This window comes from Capsicum annuum, chromosome 2, assembly GCF_002878395.1.
Source record: "Capsicum annuum cultivar UCD-10X-F1 chromosome 2, UCD10Xv1.1, whole genome shotgun sequence".
NCBI lineage: Eukaryota > Viridiplantae > Streptophyta > Magnoliopsida > Solanales > Solanaceae > Capsicum > Capsicum annuum.
Window position 1 is genome coordinate 148853410 of NC_061112.1, and position 10236 is coordinate 148863645.

The 10236-nt window shown below is 34.6% G+C and overlaps 2 protein-coding genes across 4 annotated transcripts; one reads left to right on the forward strand and one right to left on the reverse strand.

The window, feature by feature from the left end:
• The first annotated feature begins 1915 nt into the window (after positions 1–1915).
• Positions 1916–4271, forward strand: LOC107860429 (COBRA-like protein 4). The gene is made up of 6 exons (XM_016705794.2): positions 1916–2199; positions 2293–2372; positions 2646–3102; positions 3177–3324; positions 3408–3685; positions 3887–4271. The coding sequence occupies exons 1-6, from the start codon at positions 2142–2144 to the stop codon at positions 4168–4170; spliced, it is 1305 nt and encodes a 434-aa protein (XP_016561280.1). The 5' UTR covers positions 1916–2141; the 3' UTR covers positions 4171–4271.
• Positions 4272–4514: 243 nt separating this feature from the next.
• LOC107860428 (protein COBRA) lies at positions 4515–9717 on the reverse strand. Of its 3 annotated transcripts, XR_001671542.2 has the most exons (7): positions 9395–9664; positions 7281–7360; positions 6373–6829; positions 5950–6109; positions 5580–5857; positions 4690–5160; positions 4515–4604 (listed from the first exon to the last, which is right to left on the reverse strand). XR_001671542.2 is itself a non-coding variant. In XM_016705793.2 (6 exons), exons 1-6 carry the CDS (start codon positions 9468–9470, stop codon positions 4868–4870), a joined length of 1344 nt encoding a protein of 447 aa, XP_016561279.1. In that variant the 5' UTR covers positions 9471–9717; the 3' UTR covers positions 4515–4867. The 3 variants fall into 3 exon arrangements, 2 of the variants coding, with proteins under 2 accessions (XP_016561279.1, XP_047263458.1); XM_016705793.2 differs by having other exon boundaries at positions 4515–5160; positions 9395–9717; XM_047407502.1 differs by having other exon boundaries at positions 4515–5160; positions 6373–6836; positions 9395–9416.
• Between the last annotated feature and the right edge of the window lie 519 nt (positions 9718–10236).

Below are 10236 nucleotides of genomic sequence, written 5' to 3' on the forward strand. Positions count from 1 at the left end.
AATGGTTCATCCCCTATCTTCAAGTCCTGCATCTGATTGTCTTTTTCTTTTTTAGAAAGTATCACAATGCATACTATAAACAAATTCGAACTCATCTGCGACAATTTTTGTGTATAGCAAATGTTCTGATTTTTTTTTAAAATCTCCAGCTAGTTTTGTTGTAACTTGTAGCTAGCTAGGAAGCAAAAATATGACTGATTTTCTACTAAACAGTACGTACGTCATTTAGATACTAGGCCCATTAGAATTGTCTTCAATGTTTAGGACTCCAAACCCAACAAGGATTAGTAAGTAGTATTGATCCAAATCAAATCTCTTTGGGCCGAAAGCAATACCTTGTATGTTAGCAAACCGAATTATGGCCCAGCAATATATTCTTTAATTTCTTTGCACGTTGCTGAAACAATTAAAAAAAGAAGAAACAAACTGAGCAGTTTGGTAGTTTCCTTTTCACCTTCTATTTGTAGACATCAGAATTTTATGGGAGTATATCGACCTTTACATAGCTCATTCATGAATATACAAAGGGTAACATATATATTCAAGTTATCCCCGTATCTCACGCATACACTCTTGAGATCAATGCATCAAGTAGGGTCTTTATCAAAGTCGTCACGTTCCTAGTAATCAAATACATTGCAAGGAGGTCCAAATCATCTTACAGGAATTAAGGGAGGAACATAGTTGTATACGTACTCATAAATATTCACCATTATTAAAATCTTTATTTGTGATGTAGTTTATTTCCAGCACTTATAGATTTGTTGCAAACTGTGTCAATTTATATAAGCCATTTTGAAAATAATGATAAATGTATTTAGTAAATCAATGTGTAAAATGGAGTCAAACAAGAAAGAATATGACTTTGACGTCATAATTACAGAACTTTACATCATTACTTCAAATTATGGTGAAAGAGAGTTCCTTTTTTTTTTTTTTTTTAAAGAGAGAAAGAGGAATTTGAAATGGAAGAGACAATGATGGTTTGTTGAGTTTGAGTATTATAGAAGCTTTACATTGATATTGATAGCCCCTTGCACTTCACTGTTCACACGCCAAACCACATGCAAACTCATATGTATTATTTCCTTTTAAATTGGTCGATATCTCGTTAATTTCTTTTCCTTTTTGTTTACTACTCACTTTAGAAAACTACAATAAGCATCATTAATCTTTGTTGCTCTATGGTGTGTCTTGTGTGTGTGTGTGTTTAGAGGGGGGTAGTTGATGAATCACTGGAAACTAAAGAGACTTTAATTAGGAACATAGTTTGTATTTGTCTTGTATATATGGAAATTGGGAAGAAAGGGTCATTCTACTTGTTTGTTGTACCATGATCCTAGCTACCAATACTTACTAGTTCTTTCTTTTCCTTTCCTTGAGGTTAACTCTTGCAAGGTGTAAAGTGTTTTTCACTTCCTAACTCTGACTCACCATGTGGTCAATATATTTATTCAAAGTACTCAAATATCAGTTCTGGGGTAGCTAGTTGACAGGGATAGAATCGTCTCTGATCATCATCGTCTAATAACATGCCAATATTTATTACTACTATTTATTGAAAAATCAATGCTTAAAATAAATACTATCTAATTATCGTTCAAATAATATAAATTGTACATATAAATCTTTTGTACATTGATACTGATTAATGAATAAAAAGATAGGAGAAAATGGGTTATTTATATAAATTCAAAAAGGAGTTCAAACGTGTCATGTTTCTTAAACAAGAAATTAAATCACCGTTGGAATGTTATTATCACGTATCGAGGAAAATAGCTCATTGAAAAAATAAAAATAGCAAAACAATGAGCTTGCTATGTACGTACATATGACATAACACTGAACAAATAAAATCCTTGCTTCAAGATTCAGAAAGTACTCCAGCAGCAATATATATAAATAGTTGAGCTAAATCAACAAAGAAAAATGGAACAACCCAATCGACTGACAACAAATAACATCTTCTCCCTCTTCTTGCTACCAACAACCAGTTGGTACATAAGAAAAACATATATGTACGTCAACTATAATATATAAATTCCAATAGTCACCACTTATTATTAATTCTAACCATTTTATAGATTCGGTTGTGAAGATCATCATATAGGTCTTTAGTTTTTTGCTTGACAAAAAGAAGAATGAGAGGTTTGATTGGAGTAGCTGGCTTCTTCTTAATTGCCCTCATTTCTCATGCAGGTTGTTTCAGCCTACATTCTCTATTTAATTCCAGTCATTTTCCTCCTCCTGTTTTCCTTTTTTAACAAACAAACATTTGTTGCGTTGATGCAGTTGCATTTGATCCGTTGGATCCCAATGGGAATATCACCATCAAATGGGATGTTATGTCTTGGACACCAGATGGCTATGTTGTAAGTTTGGTTTTTTAATTTAATATTGAACATGTAATATTAGTTTATTTTAAAACTCTGTAGGTTTATGTGTTATATGGTTATTTTTCGGAATTCTAATATTCCTAATATTATGAGACATTACAAATTATTCTAAAGCTGAGCCCTCTATTAACATGTTAAAATACACCAACAATGGTGTAGCTTTAAGTAATAAAATTCTTTGTTTTCTCCTAGATATGTATAGATGACCATTTCTACACATTATGATGTATGTGCATGGGATCCTTGTAGGCTACTGTAACGATGAACAATTTCCAAATGTACCGGCATATCATGACCCCCGGTTGGACCCTAGGATGGACATGGGCTAAGAAAGAAGTGATCTGGTCTATGGTGGGTGCACAGACTACTGAACAAGGTGACTGCTCTAAATTCAAAGGCAACGTCCCACATTGTTGCAAGAAGAATCCTACAGTGGTAGATATGATGCCTGGAGTCCCCTATAACCAGCAATTCACCAATTGCTGTAAAGGTGGAGTCTTGGCTTCATGGGGCCAAGATCCTCAATCTTCTGTCTCCGCCTTTCAAGTTAGCGTGGGCCAGGCCGGTACCTCGAACAAGACCGTTAAACTTCCCAAAAACTTCACTTTGCTTGGTCCTGGACCTGGATACACTTGTGGCCCAGCAAAGATTGTTCCACCTACCAAATTTTTCACACCTGATCTTCGACGCAAAACTCAGGCCTTAAGTAAGTCATGTTCATCAAGTTAATTTCAAGTATAGTCATTGAACTTTGTCAACTAACTACTTATCCTCTCGCAGTGACATGGAATGTAACATGCACGTACTCCCAATTTCTAGCACGAAAACACCCTAGTTGTTGTGTCTCCATGTCAAGTTTCTACAATGAAACCATCACTGCTTGTCCTTCCTGTGCTTGTGGCTGTGAGAACAGAAACAAATGCATCAAGTAAGCCTCTACTTACACACATGAATTTGCAGAGAATTTTTTTTTATTTCATAGTACTTTAACTTCTTATGTCAAATATATAGGAGCGACTCGAAACTACTGAGTGTGGTTGGGGTAAACACCCCAAGAAAAGACAACGCACCGTTAATACAGTGTACGCACCATATGTGCCCAATTCGAGTGCATTGGCATGTGAAGCTCAACTACAAGGACTACTGGCGAGTCAAGCTTACTGTAACCAACTTCAATTACAGGATCAATTACACACAATGGACTCTTGTTGTTCAGCATCCAAATCTGAACAATGTAACACAAGTTTTTAGCTTTGATTACAAGCCTCTTGTTCCCTATGAATCCGTCAGTAAGTCCCTAATCTCTATTAAGTACTCTCGCAGATGCAATAAGATAAGATGCAGCAAAAGTAGTAGCCTAGTAGTTTTTAGTAACCTGCCCAACTCGTCCATATTTAAACATGTTAACTCATCCAACAGTTTAAATCCGAAACAAGATCATAATATGGACAAACATGTTGATCATTTTCCAACCTAAAATTCATATGCAGATGACACGGGAATGTTCTACGGCATGAAGTTCTACAATGACCTACTGATGGAAGCAGGGCCAGCTGGGACTGTTCAATCAGAAGTACTTCTCCAGAAGGACAAGGAGACTTTCTCCTTCAAGCAAGGATGGGCATTTCCCCGGAAAGTCTACTTCAATGGGGAGGAGTGCATGCTGCCACCACCGGATGCTTATCCATACTTGCCCAACTTTGCCCATCACAGCCCTGTTGCCTTCACAACATTGTTATTTTCCCTGCTTTTCCTTTTTATTGTACTCATTTGATCTTTTCTGTAGTTTTGTTGGTCACTGAAAATTTTGAAGAGAAGCAACCACAAGCTCCCTAGTATACTGGGATCGCATATATATTAAATTCTTTAAAAGGACAAACTGAGACATGACTGCGTATGTGTATGTACATATAAATATCAAACATGGAATTCCACAGGATCATTATAGGCATTGAGATACAAAATCTTCATTCAAATCATTAAATGCTCACAGATGAATGTACATTGCTTGAGGAAGACAAATTTTACAGAATATAGCATCCACACAATAATGTTTAATTGAATACTGTAAAAGCAAATGTACCTCAGCTGAGATATAAGCAAAATCACACCACCACAGATCGAAAGCAAAGAGTTGATTGAACAAAATGCAAGTCCTGCTGCAAAGTATCTTTTATACAATGTAGAAACAGTATGGACTTGACAAACCTACAAAATACAAAAACCATAAGACACAACGGCAAAAGGAAACTATGGTAGCAGTCCTTTTAGGATGAAGTTAACATATGCAGACCAATCAGAATGCATCAGCATTGCTCAGCCACTCCAACTTAATATATGCAGATCAATCAGAATGCGTCAGCATTGCTCAGCCACTCCAACTCACACGCCAATCTTGGCAATAACACGAGTGTCCCAAAGATTACCAACTGAAACATATATACTGTAAACTATACAAGAATGATAGGTTTTTAAATGTATACAAGGACAACAGCCATCGAAGACATCAGTGTCACCACTAATTTAATCAGAGAGACCTCCCATTGTGGACCAGCATTTGGCAAGTATGGATATGCATCAGGAGGAGGCATCACACAGTTATCGCCATTGAAATAAATTCTGTGAGGAAAAGCCCAGCCCTTCTCAAAAGTGAAAGTTGATGCATCCTTCCGGAATAGTAACTCTGACTGGACATTTCCTGAAGGACCTGCTTGCATGAGTAGATCATTGTAGAATTTTACCCCCCATAGCATAGCAGTGTCATCTGTAAACATCCATAAGGTAAGGTTAATCGTATCATTTTCAATCTCTCAGGTACATCAAGGTACCAAAATTAAGTGCAGTAACCACCAAAAGTAATGACAATTGTAGAGTAAATAAAAAATGGAGAAGCAGATCCCATTTTAGGATATCCCACAAATTGTCACATTCTAAAACTAGATGCTTTCATTCCAAAATTATCTTCCAATTTTAGGTGCCTCCGAACAGCTCTTAGAAAAACTTTTTCATACATAAGGAGATAGTAGAAAAAACATTAATACTTCCAAGTTTGCTCACCATAAGTGAAATAAGCTATAGCGAGAATATTATTAGATGGACAGAAAAGCTGCTAATACATCTAATTCACAAACGAAACAAAGGAAGCTAAATGGCAAAGCATTTCCAATCAGAATTAGGACTTACTGATTGATCCATAAGGATTTAGTGACTTGTAATTAAAGCTGAATAACGTAGTGAGGTTGTCAAAGTTTGGATGTTGGACAACTAAGTTCCACTGTGTGTAATTCATCCGGTAATTGAAGTTTGTTATAGTGATCTTCACTCTCCAATATTCCTTGTAATTGAGTTTTACATGCCAATGGATTCTAATTGGGCACATGTGACTTGTGCATTGCACCAAAGGAACATAGTTGGTCTTCCCATGGTCTGATACAACTGAAGCTAAGTGTGGTGTTTCTGGACTGCAGTGAAGCATGAGAAATAAGTAAATTAATAAAAAAAAAATTAATAATAACAATGCTAAGAATTGGTGAAAATAGTTTATCGGTCATACTCTATGCAACTCCCACGCTGAGTGCCATTACTTTGACAACCACAAGTGCACGTCGGGCAAGGCACAATCGTGTCATTGTAGAAGGATGAGAGGGATACACAACATGTAGGAGTTTTCTGAGCTAGGAACTGGGAAAAAGTGCACGTGACATTCCAAGTCACTGTCAAGGACAATATAAAAGGTTAGAACCCAATCTTCAATAGATTGCAACTGTGTGTATCTTAATGAACTTGGCTAAAATTTGCAAGGTTAAGATGTTCAGGCAGTTACATCTATGCTTTGAAAGGAAAACAACAACCTTCTGAGAGAAGGTTTTCCACATCTTTAATTTACTTTGTAAGATTTAACGAGGTGCAAAGCTTTTAGGCACATAAGGGTCAATCATAGGAATGGAAAATGAATATACTTGAGTGAAATACTTACTCATAGCCTGCGTAACTCTTCTCCCATCTGCAGAGACGAACTTAGTGGGTTTTACGATTTTAGCTGGACCACAAGTATAACCGGGCCCTGGGGCCCTTAATGTGAAGTTCTTAGGTACTCTCACTGTCTTATTGGTCGTTCCAGCAGCACCAACACTAACTTGGAATGAGCTAACAGCAGTGGCCGGATCTTGTCCCCATGAGTTGATCACTCCTCCCTTGCAGCAATTTGCAATCTGTTGGTTGTAAGGAGTTCCAGGCATCATGTCAACGACTGTTGGATTTTTCTTGCAGCAATGTGGAATATTTCCTTTAAACTTTGAACAATCTCCCTGCTCCGTCGTCTGACCTCCCATCATGGACCATATGACTTCCTTCTTTGCCCACGTCCAGCCCAAAGTCCAGCCTGGTACTTGGATGTGTCTATATTGTTGAAAGTTGTACATTGTCACCACAGCCTGTTAACTTTTAAACGGTTAATTATCAGGACAAGAAAATAAAGAGAAGGGAATCAAAAGGGACTGTCAGGCTTAAATGACTAAAACTCTATGTCATGTAGGCCAAAGCTATCCAGATGAACTAACTTCTAATCAAGATCTAGCTGCTGAAGAACATGAAACTAAGTTCTGTATTAGCCCGTAAAAGAAAATTACTTAGAAGCTGCATCCAAATTCAGGAAAAAAATGAGTGAAGCTGAAAAGGGGGTGAAGGGTTGAATCCATTCAGCTAATACGCAAACAAACATTGAAAACTGAAAACTGAAAGAGCATATGCATATCAATTTGGGAGTTGCAGAAAAATATTTGCTATATAGTTAGGAATAGCCTGCCCTATAGGGTGAAGGTGATCTAAGGATCCATCTAAGGGAGGTCTAAATTATCAATAGATGGTCAAGATAGTGTTACTTACCACATATCCATCAGGTGTCCAGTTGATCACATCCCATTTTATAGTAATGTTTCCATTTGGATCAAGTGGATCAAAGGCATCTGGTGGAGAAAGGACAAAACAAGAAGTATTAGTTAAGAACCACCTACACCTTCCTACGCAAAGTAATATCTATACAATGCAAGAGCCAATGGGAAGTGAAGACATGTTTCAAATATAATGTTTAATATGGGTACTAAAAATAAATTAAACAAACATATTCATTTGGTATGGTGAAAAATGTTCTCGGTGAAATATATCTTCCACAAAACAGGTTTTACTTTGAGAAATCATTGTTTGGATATAAAATTTGGTAATATAGGGTTAGGATAAGGTATAAGAATAGTGTTTTGACAGGAATTGCGGGTTGACATACTTCACAATAATGTTCAAATACTCATTTAAAAATTTTGTAAAGGAAAATAACATCCGCCTATAAGTGAGGGAAGTGATTTCCCATTTTTAGTGAAAAACATTTTTTCTTGAAGAAATTTGTTTCCATAGTTCAAGACGACCAAACAATGAATTTTCTCAAGGAGAAATATTTACAGAGAAGATATACTTCATCATACCTACTCAAGTGATCTATCTTATACACATGCACAATTTAAACGGAGAAATCTTAACCTTCATTTAAATGCAAATTGTTACATAAATGTGGTATCTAAAGTTCTGCAATCTCAAAATGGGAATAACTACAAAGAGAAGAACACTACTGTTTCAGAATTCTTATCAATTTTGGACGTATTTTCTAAGTTCACATTCGGTCAGGGGACTCAACTATAACGATTTCCTTTAAACTTATCATTTGGAGAATGCAAAGCTGCAAGGAAGCACCAGATTTATATTTCATCATGTTATTTTAATCATAAAACATGATCACCGATACCACAGAGGCTATATATAACAAGGACTATTACTTTTTCCAATATTCTGGTAAAGCCAAGGTAATACCCAACGTCCTGTTGTCTAATAAGATTTTGCTTGACTAGACGCAGAATACTGAAATTTTCAGTTCACAGAATCCCTTACTTTTAATCATACTTCATATATATGTCCAACTATAGCAAGAAGATATAATCTTTACCATAAAAATCAAAATTTTGATTCTTAAATCATAGATAAACATGCCAATCTCTCAGAAAATAGCCAACAGAAACATCTTTTGCTTTCAAGAAACAACCCCACATGAAGAGAAATGGGTTGATTTCTCCATGTTAACATAAGTTCTAATTAGATCAACAAAGAAAAGTGACTTTTAATTATTCACTATGTTTCAATTTTAAAGGAGAGTCTTGGTAAAAGTTGATCCATGTGACCATGAGGTTATGGGTTCAAGCCTCGAAAACGGCCTCACTTGAAAACGGTCTCAAAATGCAATGCGTGTATAGTGGAAGCTTTAGTACCCGGCATGCTTTTTTTACTCTGGTTCAATTTGATTGTCCTGTTTTCCTTTTCATTTGCGAAACGGGACTTTGAATTAAGCAGTTGTCCAACGACTGTCGTGTCGTTTAAGCGACTTTATCATTTTTTTAACTTAATAATATAGTAGGACTCAATTGTCACCTATATTTATTTAATGTCTTTCAGCTCATCTTTCTCCTTAAATTTTTGACTAACTCTTTAATTTCGATTACATTTTAATATTCTATATATTTTAGTTTAAAACCACAGAGGATGTGCTTGGAACGAAGGAAAATATTTTCATGAAAAATGTTTTCCTTTTTCATTGCAAAAACAATGTTATCTTGGGTAAGGGGCAGGGTCCAATATATATAGAATGTCAATTATAGTAACTTGTTTTCCCATTTCTTAAAGAAAAGTCATTTTTCCTCATTTTAATAAATTTATTTTCTTTGAGAAAATATTTTTCAAAAATTTTGTGCAACCAAATATGAAAAAATTAAAAAGAAATTCCGAAAAAAAGTTTTCCTCCATACCAAACACACTCAAAATCTTTCCAGTTTCTGTCAAAACAAAATAAAATGAAGCAGAGGAAATATTACTATTTTAGTTAAGTAAAAAAAAAAAAAAAAAGAGTTGAGTGACATCTAATATTACTAGTAAAATCCAAAGAAGCAGTCAAGATAACTAACCTGTTGAGTAGAAGGTGAAGCAGGAAAGCAAGAAAAGTAAAAGTAAGGTAGAAGAAAAAATTCTGAGCAAGCCCATTTTGGAGTTGTAGAAACTGTAAATTTTCTTGAGCTTTTTAAATTTTTTTTTGGGATTTCTGTATTGCAAGTGAAGAGGGTGAGAATGAGGTGGCAAGTGGAACAAGAAGCTGCTACAACTCTGAGGCCTCACAGACCAAACTGGACTTTATTGAAGTCCTCTTAGATCGTGGTTTCCCACTAGCCACTACAATAAAGTCATTCTTTTACGTGTTCAATATATTTTATTCGTTTCATAATATTTGTCTATTATTAACTTAACACACACATTAAGAAATATTAAATATATACAATAAATTTAATTCCTTACCAAATATTTAATAATAAATAAAAAATAATAAATTATGTATTAATTTTCTAAATAAGTATGGTATTATTTAGTATAATGAATAAGTAAAAAAGTGAATATTAAAACTAATTTTTCAACTTTACTTGTCTAATTTTAAAAATTAGGAGATAATTTATTATTTTATTTTAAATTTACCTTTACCAGTAAATATATTCAATTCCTAATAATTAGATAACTTTTAATTAATAGGATAATATAATAAAAATATCCTTTATATTTATTTGTTTTTTTTAAATGTTATGACCTTAAATATATAATATGAAAGGTTGGAATTTAAAAATCACCAAAAAATGAAAATGACTTTCTTTATGATACAAATTAAAAGGTAAATAAGACAAATAAATTGAAACAAAGGGAGAATTAGTATTTTTGAAATAAATAAAGTTTTAAGTTGTTTTCCCTATTTATTTTTAATCAT

Coding starts and splice junctions, on each gene's coding strand:
- LOC107860429 (XM_016705794.2), top strand. CDS start 2,142: ATGAGAGGTTTGATTGGAGTAGCTGGCTTCTTCTTAATTGCCCTCATT. Junction 3,103..3,176: donor ACGCAAAACTCAGGCCTTAA/GTAAGTCATGTT, acceptor ATCCTCTCGCAG/TGACATGGAATGTAACATGC. Junction 3,325..3,407: donor AACAGAAACAAATGCATCAA/GTAAGCCTCTAC, acceptor TCAAATATATAG/GAGCGACTCGAAACTACTGA.
- LOC107860428 (XM_016705793.2), bottom strand. CDS start 9,470: ATGGGCTTGCTCAGAATTTTTTCTTCTACCTTACTTTTACTTTTCTTG. Junction 7,361..9,394: donor CTTCACCTTCTACTCAACAG/GTTAGTTATCTT, acceptor TTTCTCCACCAG/ATGCCTTTGATCCACTTGAT. Junction 6,830..7,280: donor GGACACCTGATGGATATGTG/GTAAGTAACACT, acceptor AAAAGTTAACAG/GCTGTGGTGACAATGTACAA.